General features: G+C 46.3%; 1 protein-coding gene and 1 long non-coding RNA gene across 17 annotated transcripts in view; one reads left to right on the top strand and one right to left on the bottom strand.

Annotated features, from left to right (window-relative positions):
• adcy9 (adenylate cyclase 9) overlaps positions 1-19,248 on the top strand; it is a 79,306-nt gene extending 60,058 nt beyond the window's left edge. Inside the window, exons 6-13 of the mRNA XM_052514212.1 lie at positions 1,464-1,681; positions 1,835-2,115; positions 4,188-4,290; positions 7,464-7,672; positions 7,885-8,044; positions 10,101-10,249; positions 12,025-12,054; positions 13,185-19,248. Coding sequence (XP_052370172.1) covers positions 1,464-1,681; positions 1,835-2,115; positions 4,188-4,290; positions 7,464-7,672; positions 7,885-8,044; positions 10,101-10,249; positions 12,025-12,054; positions 13,185-14,604 — 2,570 coding nt within the window. The 3' untranslated portion in view covers positions 14,605-19,248. The remainder of the gene's footprint in view (positions 1-1,463; positions 1,682-1,834; positions 2,116-4,187; positions 4,291-7,463; positions 7,673-7,884; positions 8,045-10,100; positions 10,250-12,024; positions 12,055-13,184) is intronic.
• On the bottom strand, positions 4,612-7,533 carry LOC127927585 (uncharacterized). 16 transcript variants are annotated; one of them, XR_008128078.1, is made up of 7 exons: positions 7,427-7,533; positions 7,178-7,240; positions 5,953-6,141; positions 5,332-5,456; positions 5,073-5,134; positions 4,885-4,947; positions 4,704-4,822 (listed from the first exon to the last, which is right to left on the bottom strand). It is a non-coding gene; the product is annotated as an uncharacterized LOC127927585 (long non-coding RNA). The 16 variants fall into 16 exon arrangements; XR_008128077.1 differs by lacking the exons at positions 7,178-7,240; positions 7,427-7,533 and adding exons at positions 6,421-6,482; positions 6,932-7,048 and having other exon boundaries at positions 5,332-5,518; XR_008128072.1 differs by lacking the exons at positions 5,073-5,134; positions 7,178-7,240; positions 7,427-7,533 and adding exons at positions 5,197-5,258; positions 6,421-6,482; positions 6,932-7,048.
• Positions 19,249-19,364: the final 116 nt, after the last annotated feature.

Here is a 19,364-nt window from a genome sequence, read left to right as displayed (position 1 = left end):
CATTGTGTTTGAACTGTGAGAGCGGTTAGCTAACCTATTCTAGCATTGTGTTTGAACTGTGAGAGCACTTGCTAGCCTAGTTAGTACAAGCTCTTAGTATAAGCTCTTAGCATTAGCCATGTTTAAAATTATGAGAGCCTTGCTAGTATTAGCTGTAATTGAACTATGATACCTTTATCTAGCCCAACTAGCTTTAGCGTGTTTGAACAGGCTGATACCGGCTGGCCGTTGGCCACTTCTAGTAATCCAGTGTTTGTGTATTTCCTTGTTTGCCCCACAGCATTGTTAAAGGAAAGATGACTATGTTACAAAACTCATCATGCCAGTTGTATTTCTGCCAGCTTGAACGGCAATAGCTCAGATACACATGAAAGCATTAAATGACCCCTGTAATTGATAAAACATCATTCAGAGCTGCACAAAAACTACATAACATTCAAAATAGGTGGATCTTTCCTTTAAATGGCAATTCCGCCACTTTTCAACCTCATAGTCATTATCTCCAGCACAATGCCAGTGTCTCCACATATGTGAAAACGGCACGTTTCAATGATCTGTGGTTAAAAAAATAAGAAAGGTCCTCATGCATCTCTGTGACATTATTTTTCTTTTGATGATGTCATCAGATATAACATTTTTCCCATATACACTGGTATTGTGCGATGATGAAAATGAGGTTGAAAAGTGGTGGAATTGCCCTTTAACTCCACCACTACTGTCTCTGGTGTTGTGCAAACACACTGTGATACACCACAGCTTATATTACTGTCTCTCTCTGTCTGTCTGCAGGTCTGAATCACTGACTGACTGACTGTCTATCGGCATGTCTGACTGATTGACTGACTGTCTGTCGGCAGGTCTGACTGACTGACTGACTGTCTGTCGGCAGGTCTGAATCACTGACTGACTGACTAACTAACTGTCTGACTGTCGGACTGCACAGTGCAACTGCTGGGTTGATTGTGTGTGGGAGCGTGTGTGTGTTATGGTGATTGTCTGTGTATTATTAAGTGTGTGTGTTATGGTGATTGTCTGTGTATTATTAAGTGTGTGTGTTATGGTGATTGTCTGTGTATTATTAAGTGTGTGTGTTATGGTGGTTGTCTGTATATTATTAAGTGTGTGTGTTATGGTGGTTGTCTGTGTATTATTAAGTGTGTGTGTTATGGTGGTTGTCTGTGTATTATTAAGTGTGTGTGTTATGGTGGTTGTCTGTGTATTATTAAGTGTGTGTGTTATGGTGGTTGTCTGTATATTATTAAGTGTGTGTGTTATGGTGGTTGTCTGTGTATTATTAAGTGTGTGTGTTATGGTGGTTGTCTGTATATTATTAAGTGTGTGTGTTATGGTGGTTGTCTGTGTATTATTAAGTGTGTGTGTTATGGTGGTTGTCTGTATATTATTAAGTGTGTGTGTTATGGTGGTTGTCTGTGTATTATTAAGTGTGCGTTTCCTCTCTGCAGGGATGAAGACCTACCTGATCTCAGGGAGGAAGTTAGAGCATGCTCAGTGTGGTTGCTCTCAGGACATCCTGACCCCGTGCCCTCGCCCCCACACCTCTGCCCTCATGCCTGGGGGGGCTGCTTCCCTCTGTGTGTCCTGCACTGTGAATGGGGAGCAGACAGAGGAGGGGGCCGGACTCAATGGATGCCAGGATGAACATAAAACTAACAGCGCCAAGGTAGATCACACGCCTATCCTGGCACGCAATGACACACACACACTGACAACACACTCCTGTTCCAACGTAGCTTACCACACACCTACTAATAACACACACCTGCACCACACACTTATCTAACACACATCCCTCTCTCGCCTTCTTCTTCTGTAGTTTACTCCAGGCTGCAGCCCCAGGGCACTGAATGGCATTCTCAGTCCTCCACTGGAGGACTCGGTGATGGCCAGCCAGAGCTCTCTATGTGACATGCTCCAGGAGAAAGAAAAGAAGACCAGTACGGGCACAGGGACGGGTACCAGCCTGGGTATGGGGGGTCCAGGAGGGGCGGGACCGGGGGGCACAGGCATGGACCACTCCGCCCTCATCCCACTACGCTCCAAGAACTTCAGGGAGAAGAGTGACGTCCATTTTGTTGATGTCATCAAGGAGGACAGGTGAGGACCGGAGGGAGTATGATGGCTTTTGGCTTTACTTATGAACTGTTTTGAGTTCAATACATAACCTAGATAACCTAGATCAGAGTTCAGTCATAAACCCTGACCCTGAACCAGTTTAGAGGGGCATATTAAAGTTGGGAGATAGTAGGTGGCTTTAGTGGAATGATTGACGGTCTAAAGCTGACCCTGGACTGGTTGATAGGAATAGTTGTTATTTACTACTGCACTGTTGTTAGATACTACAGCACTGTTGTTAGATACTACTGCACTATTGTTAGATACTACTGCACTGTTGTTAGATACTACTGCACTGCTGTTAGATACTACTGCACTGCTGTTAGATACTACAGCACTGTTGTTAGATACTACTGCATTAGATACTACTGCACTGCTGTTAGATACTACTGCACTGTTGTTAGTTACTACTGCACTGTTGTTAGATACTACTGCACTGTTGGATAGATACTACAGCACTGTTGTTAAATACTACTGCACTGTTGGTAAAAACTACTGCACTGTTGTTAGATACTACTGCACTGTTGTTAGATACTACTGCACTGTTGTTAGATACTACAGCACTGTTGTTAGATACTACAGCACTGCTGTTAGATACTACTGCACTGTTGTTAGATACTACTGCACTGTTGTTAGATACTACTGCACTGTTGTTAGTTACTACTGCACTGTTGTTAGATACTACTGCACTGTTGTTAGTTGTTAGATACTACAGCACTGTTATTAGATACTACTGCACTGTTGTTAGATACTACTGCACTGTTGTTAGATACTACTGCACTGTTGTTAGATACTACTGCACTGTTGTTAGATACTACTGCACTGCTGTTAGATACTACTGCACTGTTGTTAGATACTACTGCACTGTTGTTAGATACTACTGCACTGTTGTTAGATACTACTGCACTGTTGTTAGATACTACTGCACTGTTGTTAGATACTACTGCACTGTTGTTAGATACTACTGCACTGTTGTTAGATACTACTGCACTGCTGTTAGATACTACTGCACTGTTGTTAGTTACTACTGCACTGTTGTTAGATACTACAGCACTGCTGTTAGATACTACTGCACTGTTGATAGATACTACAGCACTGTTGTACAGGGATACTGGATCTATAGAGGTAGATATGTATAGGGGTAAGGATACTATATACAGGATCAGTACCATATTATAATGTACAGGGACACTGGATCTATAGAGGTAGATATGTATAGGGGTAAGGTGACGAGGCATCTGGATATATGATTAACAGAGTAGCAGCAGCGTATATGAAGATTGTATGTGAGTGTGTGTGTATAGAGTCAGTATAGATGTGTGTGCATGTTATGTGTGTGTTGAGCGTGTCAGTGTGTGTGAGTGTGTTTATAGAGTCAGTATAGATGTGTGTGCATGTTGTGTGTATTGAGCGTGTCAGTGTGAGGGAGTGTGTATAGAGTCAGTATAGATGTGTGCGCATGTTATGTGTGTGTTGAGCGTGTGAGTGAGTGTATATTGAGACAGTATAGATGTGTGTGTCAGTGTGTGTGAGTGTGCATTGAGACAGTATAGATGTGTGTGTCAGTGTGTGTGAGTGTGCATTGAGACAGTATAGATGTGTGTGTTGAGCGTGTCAGTGTGCATTGAGACAGTGCAATAATAAAAATAACTAAAGGGTCAACTTAGACAGACAGATCGTCTGTGTAGACATTTGTTAGCTCTTCAGCAGTCTTATTGCTTGGGGATAGAAGCTGTTCAGGAGCCTGTTGGTGTCAGACTTGATACACGGCACCGCTTGCCGTGCGGAAGCAGAGAGAACAGTCTATGGCTTGGCTGGTTTAGGATTACCAACAGTGGTGATTAGTGTTGACAGCGTATATATTTTAAGTCAGTTTTAAGTCAGTCACTAAGGGAGGAATCCCAGCTGGAGATGCATTAACCTCGATGATCACCTAAATAATGCATAGATGTCAATGGATGATTCAAGTCATGCATGCAGAAGTCGAGTTCAAGTTAGGATTCCCCCTAAAACCCTCTACCTGTCTTTTCCTCAATCTATTCTCCTCTTTCAAGTCTGATGAAGGACTACTTCTTCAAGCCTCCCATCAACAAGCTGAGCCTCAACTTCCTGGAGAGACCTCTGGAGACAGCCTACCGCATCAGCTACCAGGAGGAGGTACACACACACACACACACACACACCCCTCAATCCGTGTCAGTCAAAGCCGTATTGACCACGTGTTCATACGAAGCCCCCTGCTGGTGTGTATAATATGTTTCAGTTCTAACAGTTTGACCACATTATAGTAGTAGTAATCTGAACTTTATCTCCTCTCTCTGTCCCTGTGTGGTTCCCCTCTCATCCCAAGTGTCGAACCACATCTCCCCTTCCTTTCTCCTCTCCTTCTCTCTCTGACTACTCTCTCCCTCCAGGTGGAGACCCAGGCCCCGGTGCAGACCTTCTCTCTATGTCTCTGACTACTCTCTCCCTCCAGGTGGAGACCCAGGCCCCGGTGCAGACCTTCTCTCTCTGTCTCTGACTACTCTCTCCCTCCAGGTGGAGACCCAGGCCCCGGTGCAGACCTTCTCTCTATGTCTCTGACTACTCTCTCCCTCCAGGTGGAGACCCAGGCCCCGGTGCAGACCTTCTCTCTATGTCTCTGACTACTCTCTCCCCTCCAGGTGGAGACCCAGGCCCCGGTGCAGACCTTCTCTCTCTGTCTCTGACTACTCTCTCCCTCCAGGTGGAGACCCAGGCCCCGGTGCAGACCTTCTCTCTATGTCTCTGACTACTCTCTCCCCTCCAGGTGGAGACCCAGGCCCCGGTGCAGACCTTCTCTCTATGTCTCTGAATACTCTCTCCCCTCCAGGTGGAGACCCAGGCCCCGGTGCAGACCTTCTCTCTATGTCTCTGACTACTCTCTCCCCTCCAGGTGGAGACCCAGGCCCCGTGCAGACCTTCTCTCTCTGTCTCTGACTACTCTCTCCCTCCAGGTGGAGACCCAGGCCCCGGTGCAGACCTTCTCTCTATGTCTCTGACTACTCTCTCCCTCCAGGTGGAGACCCAGGCCCCGGTGCAGACCTTCTCTCTCTGTCTCTGACTACTCTCTCCCTCCAGGTGGAGACCCAGGCCCCGGTGCAGACCTTCTCTCTATGTCTCTGACTACTCTCTCCCTCCAGGTGGAGACCCAGGCCCCGACCTTCTCTCTGTGCAGACCTTCTCTCTCTGTCTCTGACTACTCTCTCCCCTCCAGGTGGAGACCCAGGCCCCGGTGCAGACCTTCTCTCTCTGTCTCTGACTACTCTCTCCCTCCAGGTGGAGACCCAGGCCCCGGTGCAGACCTTCTCTCTATGTCTCTGACTACTCTCTCCCTCCAGGTGGAGACCCAGGCCCCGGTGCAGACCTTCTCTCTATGTCTCTGACTACTCTCTCCCTCCAGGTGGAGACCCAGGCCCCGGTGCAGACCTTCTCTCTATGTCTCTGACTACTCTCTCCCTCCAGGTGGAGACCCAGGCCCCGGTGCAGACCTTCTCTCTATGTCTCTGACTACTCTCTCCCCCTCCAGGTGGAGACCCAGGCCCCGGTGCAGACCTTCTCTCTATGTCTCTGACTACTCTCTCCCTCCAGGTGGAGACCCAGGCCCCGGTGCAGACCTTCTCTCTATGTCTCTGACTACTCTCTCCCTCCAGGTGGAGACCCAGGCCCCGTGCAGACCTTCTCTCTATGTCAGGTGGACCCCCGGTGCAGACCTTCTCTCTATGTCTCTGACTACTCTCCTCCAGGTGGAGACTGACTACTCTCTCCCCTCCAGGTGGAGACCCAGGCCCCGGTGCAGACCTTCTCTCTATGTCTCTGACTACTCTCTCCCCTCCAGGTGGAGACCCAGGCCCCGGTGCAGACCTTCTCTCTATGTCTCTGACTACTCTCTCCCCTCCAGGTGGAGACCCAGGCCCCGGTGCAGACCTTCTCTCTCTGTCTCTGACTACTCTCTCCCCTCCAGGTGGAGACCCAGGCCCCGGTGCAGACCTTCTCTCTATGTCTCTGACTACTCTCTCCCTCCAGGTGGAGACCCAGGCCCCGGTGCAGACCTTCTCTCTGTCTCTGTCTCTGTGGAGACCCAGGCCCCGGTGCAGACCTTCTCTCTCTGTCTCTCCAGGTGGAGACCCAGGCCCCGGTGCAGACCTTCTCTCTCTGTCTCTGACTACTCTCTCCCTCCAGGTGGAGACCCAGGCCCCGGTGCAGACCTTCTCTCTCTGTCTCTGACTACTCTCCCCTCCAGGTGGAGACCCAGGCCCCGGTGCAGACCTTCTCTCTCTGTCTCTGACTACTCTCTCCCTCCAGGTGGAGACCCAGGCCCCGGTGCAGACCTTCTCTCTATGTCTCTGACTACTCTCTCCTCCAGGTGGAGACCCAGGCCCCGGTGCAGACCTTCTCTCTATGTCTCTGACTACTCTCTCCCTCCAGGTGGAGACCCAGGCCCCGGTGCAGACCTTCTCTCTATGTCTCTGACTACTCTCTCCCTCCAGGTGGAGACCCAGGCCCCGGTGCAGACCTTCTCTCTATGTCTCTGACTACTCTCTCCCTCCAGGTGGAGACCCAGGCCCCGGTGCAGACCTTCTCTCTATGTCTCTGACTACTCTCTCCCTCCAGGTGGAGACCCAGGCCCCGGTGCAGACCTTCTCTCTATGTCTCTGACTACTCTCTCCCTCCAGGTGGAGACCCAGGCCCCGGTGCAGACCTTCTCTCTATGTCTCTGAGGCCTAGACCTTCTCTCTATGTCTCTGACTCCAGGTGGAGACCCAGGCCCCGTGCAGACCTTCTCTCTATGTCTCTGACTACTCTCTCCCTCCAGGTGGAGACCCAGGCCCCGGTGCAGACCTTCTCTCTATGTCTCTGACTACTCTCTCCCCTCCAGGTGGAGACCCAGGCCCCGTGCAGACCTTCTCTCTATGTCTCTGACTACTCTCTCCTCCAGGTGGAGACCCAGGCCCCGGTGCAGACCTTCTCTCTCTGTCTCTGACTACTCTCTCCCTCCAGGTGGAGACCCAGGCCCCGTGCAGACCTTCTCTCTCTGTCTCTGACTATTCTCTCCCCTCCAGGTGGAGACCCAGGCCCCGGTGCAGACCTTCTCTCTCTGTCTCTGACTACTCTCTCCCTCCAGGTGGAGACCCAGGCCCCGGTGCAGACCTTCTCTCTCTGTCTCTGACTACTCTCTCCCTCCAGGTGGAGACCCAGGCCCCGGTGCAGACCTTCTCTCTCTGTCTCTGACTACTCTCTCCCTCCAGGTGGAGACCCAGGCCCCGGTGCAGACCTTCTCTCTATGTCTCTGACTATTCTCTCCCCTCCAGGTGGAGACCCAGGCCCCGGTGCAGACCTTCGCCAGCCCTACCTTCAGCTCCTTCCTGGATGTTCTCCTATCCTGCTCTGTGTTCCTCGCCCTCACCTTGGCCTGCTTCCTGGTTCCCATGGTCACCATGGAGACGCCTCCGGCAACCGTCCTGGGATTGGCTACCGCTGCTGGTCTGTTAGAGCTGGTCTCCCTGGTGCTGTCCATACGGTGAGGGTTAGAGGGGGGAGATAGTGGGAGGGAGAGAGGGTGGGTAAAGTGAAAAGTGTCTGTTGGAGTTGGTCTCCCTGTTGCTATATGGAGGAATGAGAAATTAGGGAGGGAGGGAGAGAGAATGAACTGATAGGGATGTGAGTCAGTGTATCACAATGTTGTCCTTTCTTGCTATTTACTTGTCCCTCCTCCCCCTCGGCCCCCTGCAGTATGACGTTCTACCTGGACAACGTGTTGAGCTGTACCCAGACCTTGCTGAGGGTGGTGTCAGGCTGGATCCCCCGTCATGTGATCGGGGCCGTGCTGGTCTCACTTCCTGCCGTGTCCGTGTTCTCACACCTCGCCTGCAGCCTCCACCTGCCCATCCAGGTAAGGAGAGATAGAGAGGGTACAGGAGGAGGGCAGACATGGGGCTCTAGTCAGGGATCGTCAAAAGGGGTTTGAACGCTGGTCGAGATGACAGAGGGCAAATGCATTACTGCTAACAACACCTATTTACAATATAAGGTGTTCTCAAGTGTGTGGGACTAAGTGTCAAGAGCATTGAGTTATACTTAGTCCACAGTTGTAGGACCCACTAGAAAGTGCCAGTGTTTCAGAGAGAGAAACAGTCAATGGAAAATGGAGAGGTCTATACTTGTGGAGCTTGTTTCACAGATTTTTGACATTCTCCTCCTATCAAATCATTTATGTGGAAGAGATAGAGGTCCTAGTTTGGGCAGAGGCTACACACTGCACATTGTTTTCTCTCGCCTTATTCTGAGTCCGGAGCTGCTGCCATAGGGCTCTGGTCAAAGGGTAGTGCACTATACTACTATACCTGGCTGTGCTGCTGCTCCAGTTTTAACTGTTCTGCCTGTGATTATTTTTATTTGACCATGCTGGTCATTTATGAACATTTGAACATCTTGGCCATGTTCTGTTATAATCTCCACCTGGCACAGCCAGAAGAGGACTGGCCACCCCTCATAGCCTGGTTTCTCTCTATGTTTCTTCCTAAGTTTTGGCCTTTCTAGGGAGTTTTTCCTAGCCACCGTGCTTCTACATGTGTCTTGCTTGCTGTTTGGGGTTTTAGGCTGGGTTTCTGTACAGCACTTTGAGATATCAGCTGATGTACGAAGGGCTTTAAAAATACATTTGATTTGATTTGATTATATAGGGAATAGGGGGTCATGTGGGATGCACCCAAGTCTTGACTGCTCACAAGTCACGCTGGTGTGTTTTGATATCTTGTTTGGCAAGGATCCCCCATACACTTGCACACACACACACACACACACACACACACACAATAACATGGAAGAGAGAGGGATACCTGGCAGAGAGAGAGGGGGATGGATGGATGGATGGAGGGATGAAAGAGAGGGATGGATTGGACGAGAGTGATGAATAATATGGCAGAGAAAGAGAAGATGAGAGGGATAGAAGCATGGAGAGAGAGATGGAGGGATGGAAGGGAGGGATGGAAGCATGGAGAGAGAGATGAAGGGATAGAAGGGAGGGATGGAAGGGAGGGATGGAAGCATGGAGAGAGAGATGGAGGGATAGAAGAGAGAGGGGATACCTGGCAGAGAAAGAGAAGATGGAGGGATAGAAGGGAGGGATGGAAGCATGGAGAGAGAGATGGAGGGATGGAAGGGAGGGATGGAAGCATGGAGAGAGAGATGGAGGGATGGAAGGGAGGGATGGAAGCATGGAGAGAGAGATGGAGGGATGGAAGCATGGAGAGAGAGATGGAGGGATGGAAGCATGGAGAGAGAGATGGAGGGATGGAAGCATGGAGAGAGAGATGGAGGGATGGAAGCATGGAGAGAGAGATGGAGGGATGGAAGCATGGAGAGAGAGATGGAGGGATGGAAGCATGGAGAGAGAGATGGAGGGATGGAAGCATGGAGAGAGAGATGGAGGGATGGAAGGGAGGGATGGAAGCATGGAGAGAGAGATGGAGGGATGGAAGCATGGAGAGAGAGATGGAGGGATAGAAGCATGGAGAGAGAGATGGAGGGATGGAAGAGAGAGGGGATACCTGGCAGAGAAAGAGAAGATGTGTGTGAGAGGGATAGAAGGGAGGGATGGAAGCATGGAGAGAGAGATGGAGGGATGGAAGAGTCTGTACTAACTACTCTACAGGGGATTCAACTATTGATGTGCGTGTGGGTGTGTGTTCACCCATGCCACTGGTGTGCATAAGGCATGTGCTCACAGGTGTGAGTGTGTTGAGGGTGTTGGTGGGGAAGTATGTTTATGTTACCATATGTAATATATTGTGAGAGTACTCTTGTGTACCAGGGTCAAGTTCCATTTCAATTCAGTCAATTTGGGAAATAACCTGAAATTCCAATTCCCGATTTCTTCTCATAGAGAAGCATTGATGTAAATTGGAATTTCAGTTTACACAAACAAATGTTGTGTGTCCTCCCTCTAGGTAACCATGTTCCTGTGCTGTGCAGTGACCATAGCCATCATCCAGTACTGTAACTTCTGCCAGCTGAGTTTCTGGATGAGATCTGCCCTGGCCACAGCTGTTGGTGTGGCTCTACTAGTGCTGCTCCACAGCCCCCTCAACAGGACAGGGTTAGTACTGCAGCCGATACGTATTTACGACCCATTCAGAACTTTAATCCAATACAAATTTTTGCGTACACATATTTTGCAAATGTTATCAAGTGTGTGCAGTAATACCTGACAATACAAAACAATACACCCAAATCCCCAAAATAAAAGAAAGGAATTAAGAAATATATAAATATTAGCAATCCGTATGTCTGTTCTTCTTATTGGTGTCCTTTAGTGGTGTTTTCTTTGCAGCAATTTGACCATGAAGGCCTGATTCATGCAGTCTCCTCTGAACAGTTGATGTTGAGATGTGTCTGTTACTTGAACTATTTGAGGCTGGTAACTCTAATTAACTTATCCTCTGCAGCAGAGGTAACTCTGGGTCTTCCTTTCCTGTGGCGGTCCTCATGAGAGCCAGTTTCATCATAGCGCTTGATGGTTTTTGCGACTGCCCTTGAAGAAACTTTCAAAGTTCTTGAAATTTTCCGTATTGACTGACCTTCATGTCTTAAAGTAATGATGATCTGTCGTTTCTCTTTGCTTATTTGAGCTGTTCTTGCCATAATATGGACTTGGTCTTTTACCAAATAGGGCTATCTTCTATTTACCACCCCAACCTTGTCACAACACTAATGATTGGCTCAAACCCATTAAGGGAAGAAATTCCACAAGTGAACTTAACAAATGCATTCCAGGTGACTGCCTCATGAAGCTGGTTGAGAGAATGCCATGAGTGTGCAAAGCAAAGGGTGGCTACTTTGAAGAATCTCAAATATAAAATATATTTTGATTTGTTTAACACTTTTTTAGTTACTCCATGAGGGGTGGATTATTACATGTGTTATGTCATAGTTTTGACATATTCTACAATGTAGAAAATAGTACAAATAAAGAAAAACCCTGGAATGAGTAGGTGCCCAAACTTTTGACTGGTACTGTATATGATTGTGTGTATAGGCATTATGGACAATATATGAATAGAAAAGGTGTGTACAGCAGTAGTTATATAGGATGATCAACTAGAATACAGTGTATACATATGAAGTGGGTAAAACAGGATGTTAACAGTGTTCCATGACTGTGTACATAGGGCAGCAGTCTCTAAGGTGGAGGGTAGAGTACCGGGTGGTATCCGGCTAGTATCAGTGACTAAAGTTCAGGGCAGGGTACTGGGCGGAGGCCGGTGACTGTTTAACAGTCTGATGGCCTGGAGATAAAAAGCTTTTTTTCAGTCTCTCTGTGATGCACCTGGACTGTCTCCACCTTCTAGAGGGTAGCGGGGTGAAACCTTTACAACATTATGAAGATGTTATACCTTATGTTATAATGGTAAAACTTTAAGCTGTAATTATTTTATTTTTTAATTGTATAGCTTGCAGTTTATTTGCCATTAGTCAGCTGTTAGTCAGCATTTTATGACATACACAATATGCACATTAATAGACAATATACCTCTCTCTCCCCTTGGCTCTTAGGAAATGTTCATATTCATCTGTTTGTGAGCCAAGTTGTGTGTGTGTGTTGGAGTGTGAGTGTGTTGGAATGTGTTATCACACTTGTGTTTAACTCACAGGAGTCATTCTAAGAGGTTGATATGAATTAGTCAGCCGTGTGTGTGTGTGTGTGTGTGTGTGTGTGTGTGTGTGTGTGTGTGTGTGTGTGTGTGTGTGTGTGTGTGTGTGTGTGTGTGTGTGTGTGTGTGTGTGTGTGTGTGTGTGTGTGTGTGTGTGTGTGTGTGTGTGTGTGTGTGTGTGTGTGTGTGTGTAACTGACGGGAGTCACTCTGTCTTGCAGCTCCAGTAATGACAGTTCTCCAGGGATGGGGTGAGTGTTGCCATGGAGATGCAGAATGTTGATGGATGAGTGACATTTGGGAGGGTGACGGGGGTGAAAGGGGAGAAGAGGGGCCGTCTTTCTATCTTTCTCTTTCCATCTCTCTCTTTTCTCTCTCCTCTCCACTCTTTTCTCAAACTGTGAAGTATGGCTGGTGTAATCATAGCAGCTAAATGTCAGCAGCAGTGGCTATGTCTGCATCTCAAAGGCACCCTATTCCCTACTTTTGACCAGGGCCCATAGGGAATAGGGTGCCATTTGGGACAGGTTCTGTGAGTCAGACTGGCTAGCTGGTCCTATTTATACGAGCCACGGGTTAAGCTCAACTGTGGGAGAGATGCTGCAGGTAGAGGATCTCGAATAATACATAGATCATGAAGGACCATGTTGGCCTTTTTTAACAAGAGGGAGAATGAGTTGAATTGATGCTATGATGTGTATCTTTGAGTCTACAGCCAAGTGATTTAAGTTGTGAAAGTGCTTGGCATGTATAGCGTGGTACGGTAGACACTGAATGGGTGTGGTTCATGGTAATGCAACTGCTGCTATCGATATCAACCCCCTCCCGCCTGTCTGTCTCTTGGTCTGTATGTCTCTCTCTCTGTCTGTCTGTCTCTCTCTCTCGGTATGTCTGTCTGTCTCTCTCTCGGTATGTCTGTCTGTCTCTCTCTCGGTATGTCTGTCTGTCTCTAGGTCTGTCTGTCTCTAGGTCTGTCTGTCTCTCTGTATGTCTTGTCTCATGACTGTCTGGCTGGCTCCGTCTGTCTACCTCTCTCTACACCCTCCCTTTTTATCTCTCTCTCGCTCTATCTCTCACATGCTCTCTCTCTGTCTCGCCATCTCTCTCTACACCCTCCTTTCTTATCTCTCTCTCGCTCTATCTCTCACATGCTCTCTCTCTGTCTAGCCATCTCTCTCTACACCCTCCTTTCTTATCTCTCTCTCGCTCTATCTCTCACATGCTCTCTCTCTGTCTACCCATCTCTCTCTACACCCTCCTTTCTTAACTCTCTTTCTTTCTTTCTCTCTCTTTCTTTCTAGCCACCACACCACTCCTTTCTCTCTCTGTCTGCCCTCATCTACCTCCTGCCCTCTTCTAATTTTCTCCTTCTCTTTTCCAGTAACCTCACCAATGAGACATGGTCCACTCCAGAACCACGTCCAGATGCCACGGACCCCGTGAGACCCCTAGACCTACTGGTCCCAGAAGCAGTACTCACCTACTTCCTCCTCCTCCTATTGGTCTGGTTCCTGAACCACGAGTTTGAGGTCAGCTACCGTCTCCATTACCACGGCAACATAGAGGCCGACAAGCACCGCGTCAAGATCCAGAACATGCGGGACCAGGCCGACTGGTTGCTAGGCAACATCATCCCAATCCACGTCGCCGAGCAGCTCAAGGTGACCCAGTCGTACTCCAAAAATCACGACAACGCCGGGGTTATCTTTGCGAGTATTGTGAATTTTTCTGAATTCTACGAGGAAAGTTACGAAGGCGGGAAGGAGTGTTACCGAGTCCTCAATGAGCTCATCGGTGACTTCGACGAGTTGCTACGGAAACCGGACTTCGCCAACGTGGAGAAGATCAAGACGATCGGCGCCACGTACATGGCGGCGTCCGGGCTGAACCCTCAACAGTGCATTGACGACTCCCACCCAAACTCTAACCACCTGAGGGCGCTGTTTGACTTCGCCCTCGAGATGATGGGTGTTTTGGACGACTTCAATAAAAACATGCTAGGCTTTGGGTTTAAGCTCCGTATCGGGTTCAACCATGGTCCCCTGACGGCGGGGGTGATCGGCACTACCAAATTGCTCTACGACATCTGGGGAGACACAGTGAATATTGCGAGTCGCATGGACTCTACAGGGGTGGAGTGTCGGGTACAGGTGAGTGAGGAGAGCCACTCGGCGCTCAGCGGAATGGGCTTAGAGTTTGACTACCGCGGTACCGTCAACGTCAAGGGCAAAGGTCAAATGAGGACCTTCCTGTATCCCAGGAGCGATGAAAGAGGTGGGCAGCTATTGGCTGAGCCTTGGCTACAGCCACATCAATTAGTTGCTGTTTTGCCCCCGGTGAAACCTGTCCAATCACAGGCAGCCGTTGGACCCGTGGGGGAAGGGGACGCCGTTAATACGACCAAGTCTGATGCAAGTGCCAATGCGCCAGCCCCTCCTCCTTTATCCTCTTCTTACACTCCTCCCACATCCTCCTCTTCCTCCACATTCACCCCCCAAGCCTCTTCCATAGGACCTCCTGTAGCTCCTTCAGGACTTGGGCCAGAGCCAGGCCCGGCCAAGCCCTGCGGGGTGAGGGCAGATCGGGCAGAGGGGTACAGGGACGCTCCTCCAATCCCACCAGGAATCACCCAAACTGGGGCTGGCCACCCCGCTGCTACGGGCACGGACCCTCACCCCCTTACCCTAGACCTAGACCCGGAGCTAGTACCATGTACCTTGGCACAGCCTGAGGAAGAGGAGGAGGAGGAAGCGAATGAGCTGACAAAGCTCAATAAGGAGGATTTCATGTCACGCCTTTGATCCATCAAGTGCTGATCTAGGATCAGCTCCCCCTTATCCATATAATCCTATTCATTATGATTTTAAAGTCGAAACTGATCCTCGATCAGCACTCCTTTCTCTGAGCTGAGCTGAAGACAGAAGTAGCTACAGATACAGGTTTGTAGGGATGGGAGGAGTTTTTCCCCCCAAACTTATCCATTAATCACCTTTCTGAACCAAAACAGATGTATTCACATGATGAAATGTGACTGCAGACAGAGTGACCTTTGGACATTGACTTGTAGTCAATCTATGATGGCTCATCACTTTTCTATAGGAAGGGGGAGGGCTGTGTTGAGCACAGTTATTGTGGCACAATATAATGCAGGGGGAGGGAGGAGGAGGAGAAGAGAAAGGGTTTTTGCTTGTTGTTGTTGAGGTTTTATTTTTCTTATGCTTTGGTTGATATGTAAAGAAGTGCCTTCAGGACAAGAACCGTTAACGAACAAGAAATGAATATGGAACAAAAACACAAAAAAGGTTGGAACAATCTTTAGCATGACTTCTTTTTTTCTATTTCAAACCTAGTCTACCGATGATGCTGTGGTTCTTTTACTACAAGTTGTTTTTTCAATGCAATTTATTTTGTTATTGTATCGTTATCGTTTGTGCCATATTCAGTTTTTCACTTGATCAGTTGTAGCCTATTCGCCTGACCGTAAAGGGAAATAAATGACGTGCCAGACAGTGGTGGATCGTGGGTAAGAAGCAGTGAGTTATGGGTAGAATAAGGGAATGACAAAAAGCAGTGTTATTGGTGTTTCTGCTTTGAGACGATGGCTTAGAGTGTTTGTGATGTGCTACATAGACCCAATACTAAAGGAAAAACCAACATAGGGATTTATCTTCACACTGACGCTTTTTAATGTCCAACTTTTCAGGAAACACGTTTTTTTTTTTTAAAGAAACTTCCGTACAGCTTCTTTAAGTGGTCTGTGGAACATAACTGTCAGAACCACAGATCTCCTCACTGGGTCGCACACAACTTCTCCTAGACCTCTCCTAAATGGAAAAGGCAAATTGGGATGGTAGCCCATACCAAGCAGTCTTGACAGTAAGAAAACTGAACGCATACGTTATAGCACTCTCAAGTAACGATTATACTCGTAACAAGTATACTGAAAAAGCACAAATCTAAAAATTGTTTAAGGGAATCATAGTGTTGGAAATTAAAGGGACTATTTGGTTATATCAAAATGGGAAAGCACTTAAAATCTTTAGGGATAATATGTGTTAAAAGTATGACATTCGCCAAAAGGAACAGAATTCATTACAAACAGTTTATTAACATGTTATAACACGTATTAATGTGTATTGAAGTGAAAACTCAAGTTTGTATGAAGTTCTATCCATTGTGTTAGTTGCCACAGAAACAAATGATTTTGACCGACACCAGATTCAACCAATGGCTAATCACGGCTGCCTTTAGCTTTGTGTGACATGCTGGTTGGGGTGGGACGTTTAATCTTTTATCCAATCACAGCCTCTGCATGAGGGAGGCTCTACTGTATTAATGTACTTAAAATGTGCCACTTTCATCAAGTTATTATTTGGGTGCAATGCAACCTATATTTTTCAAAGTTTTCCTTTTCGAGTACATTTTTTGTAGTGCCTAAAAAAACTATTTTTTGTTGAGTTAGTATGATGATGATAAGCGATGATGATGATGATTGTATGTTTTATGAAATGATGAATCGCCTTGAGCAGTTCCAACTGCAACTCCTGTTTTGAGAAAATCAACATCTTGCTCACTTGGTTTTTTCTTTCTCTCTCTCTCTCTGACTAATTCTCTGTGAATTCTATGTGAAGGGTGGTGTGCCCAAGGTCTCTTCCGTGCTCCCTCGCTTTTCTCTTTTCTCTCACCTTGCCCCTCTTTTCTGCTCAAGCTTTTACTTCTGAAAGGAAGGGTCTATAGGGGATTCATCTGTAGCCCTGTCACTTTTGTGTCTTACATTTCAGACAGAAAGTAGTAGGAAAATCTGTGTGTATGTGTGTATGTGTGTATGTGTGCGCGTGTGCTTTTCCCCGCAAGTCTATTTGACTAAGGAGAAAGACTGAAAGTTGAAGTTGCCCCATGGTGCTGATCAAGGGTCAGTTTTGTGTTTTAATTCCTAATGGTCGATGCTCGGACTTGGATCTGATGAGTAATCTTTTGGGATACCTCTACTCTAAACTGCAGGGAGAACCAATAAGAGCTAGTTTAAGGGTCTTTAAGTGGGCTATCAGATACAAATCAAAGCAGATGGCCTATAACTTCAAGGTGAGTGCCCATAAAGAGATCTAGAAATAGTATTAAATGGGAATTAAGTGCTATATGTTGTTCATATTATGCCAATGTACCCTTGCCAAAATTCTGAGTCTGTTTCGAGTTTGGGACTTTTGTTTACCTACCACCAATATGTACTTCTGATATGTCAGGGCCTTTTATTAGACATCTTGTGTGGATCTAGTTTGGTGGCTTATTGTCAGCCTTCTTGATATTTTTATCCTCAAATGCCTTTCCACTTCCAATAACTTTGTAGCACATTCATAGGTTCTATATATCTGACTATAGCTAATAATTCGACACACACCATTTTTATATTATGAATTAAAGTACTGTGGATCTTTGTATTAAATATTTGGATATATTTTTATTTATCACACTTGACAAAAAAAGCCACACTTTATCTTTCACTTCCACAGAAGCATACCGTATTTACCATCAATCGTGTATCTATCTGGTTTATGATTACTTAAGTAAGTGTGTGTACATTGAATCACACTTGTATTTATGTTGGTAGTTAGAGTGAGGCGGAGTACAGTAATCAAATCAAATCAAATTTTAGTAGCGATTTGTATTGAGTTTGGAGTGAAAGGGCAGAACACGGAGGAGGGACATGGGCATGCCACCATCTTACTAAAACCTTCACCAATACTGAGAAATAAAAAAGGGAATAGAAGTCAAAACGAAACTGTCTCCAACTCTGTGCTCTCTGGTAAAAAGGGAGGAATGGGCGGGAATGACTTTGACTTTGCTTGTTTGAGTCTGACATTTTCACCACTTTGCTCTGTGTGTGTGTGTGTGTGTGTGTGTGTGTGTGTGTGTGTGTGTGTGTGTGTGTGTGTGTGTGTGTGTGTGTGCGTGGACATACTTATGCTTTTTGCTACCACTTCTCACCCATACACTCCCGCAATTAGTCATTGATTTCTTTCTTTGCCTCTCTTGACATTTCTAACCAACCTTAGGGTTTGTTTGTTAGCTTTCGTGACATGGATAAAGCCTCCAGAAGTCTATTTTAATTGAGCCCACATAGTATAATTCAAAAGAATATATAATATATATGCCATATGCCATAGCAGACACTTTTAAACAAAGTGACTTACAGTCATGCGTACATTTTACATATGGGTGGCATTACAAGCGCTATGCCCTACCAACCAGGCCATACAGGACCCAACTAAGCCATACAGGATAATTATGCTATACAATATCTAATACGAATTGGTAGACAAAAGCCAACAACGAACAAACAAATGATTCAGTAATTAACATAAGCTTTAACAAGGATGCATGGAACAGATAGATTAAATATATATTGTTTGAACTGAACCAGTGTCTGGGCCTGTGTTTCTTTTTACAGAAAAAGTCCTTTTACCAGGCCTTCATTCTAGTAAGTACAATTTGAATTGTTGAGAAAATATTGTTTTTCTTCTTCTTTTTACTGCTTGGGGTGCAGATATACTAAATATTTGAGGGTGTGTTCACACATTCAAACTATCATCACAAGCAAAAGAAAGTTGATAATTCACTCGCGATTACATTGCACACTCACTTTCTTTCACTGCTATGGTAAATGAACTATAGTAAATTAGCTCCATGTGTTATTTCCACACTGGGGATAACGATATTGGAAAAAGCCAAAGTGTTTTAGTTTGTTGATCTGAGATGTATGTTATTGTGTTTTTTTGCTTGTTTATATTTGCCTTTTTCAATCAGTCAGTGTGCTATTGTTTGTTTATTTGTTATTGTGCACATTAACCATAGCCAATGTATCATTTTTAAACACGATGAACATAATCTGTATACATTTGCACAAGGCACTCACTATGTATGTACATATGCAATATGTATTTGATGTCACATTTATGATTTTGTTTCAACTTTTTGTACATGTGCCTGAGCCAGATTTGGACTTTTTGTGAAAATCAATGAACAGGAGAACACTTCAATATCAAACTGTTTTGTCATCTGCCTGGCTGTCTGGGTGACTTTGTGAGTGATATATTACGGATGATCTTTCAAGGGGCTTGTCAAAATAAGTATTTTAGATGCTGCAAGTGCGGCAATATTTCTACCATAATTATGACAACCACCAATCCCCTGCAACTAGCATAAGTACAAAAGTAATATATTTTGGTCCTTAATTCAAGAGCCTGATGTTAATGTGGAGACCTATTAAGCTTATTAGACAGTCCAAAGTCCATCACACTGCCATTGATTGGGGGGTTGGGGGGGTAGGAGGAGGAAAGCAGCATTGTGTGCCAACATACACAGGAGAGGTGAGGCCAGTGGGAAGGTAGGCCTGGCAGGTAAATCAAGAAAGAAAAGTACAGAAATTAAAGGATCCAAACTTTTGTTTACTTGTGTCATCTTCATTTGAGCCATATTTCATGTTAGAGAAGATTGATCAGATAGACTTCGGCCTAGCTGCGTTGATCCACACATTTTAGTTTGGTTTTTATATCCAACAATGAAG

Source organism: Oncorhynchus keta, unplaced genomic scaffold (genome assembly GCF_023373465.1).
Source record: "Oncorhynchus keta strain PuntledgeMale-10-30-2019 unplaced genomic scaffold, Oket_V2 Un_scaffold_15365_pilon_pilon, whole genome shotgun sequence".
Lineage (NCBI taxonomy): Eukaryota > Metazoa > Chordata > Actinopteri > Salmoniformes > Salmonidae > Oncorhynchus > Oncorhynchus keta.
Note: the sequence above shows the minus strand (reverse complement) of the source record. Positions and strands in the feature narration are given on the sequence as shown.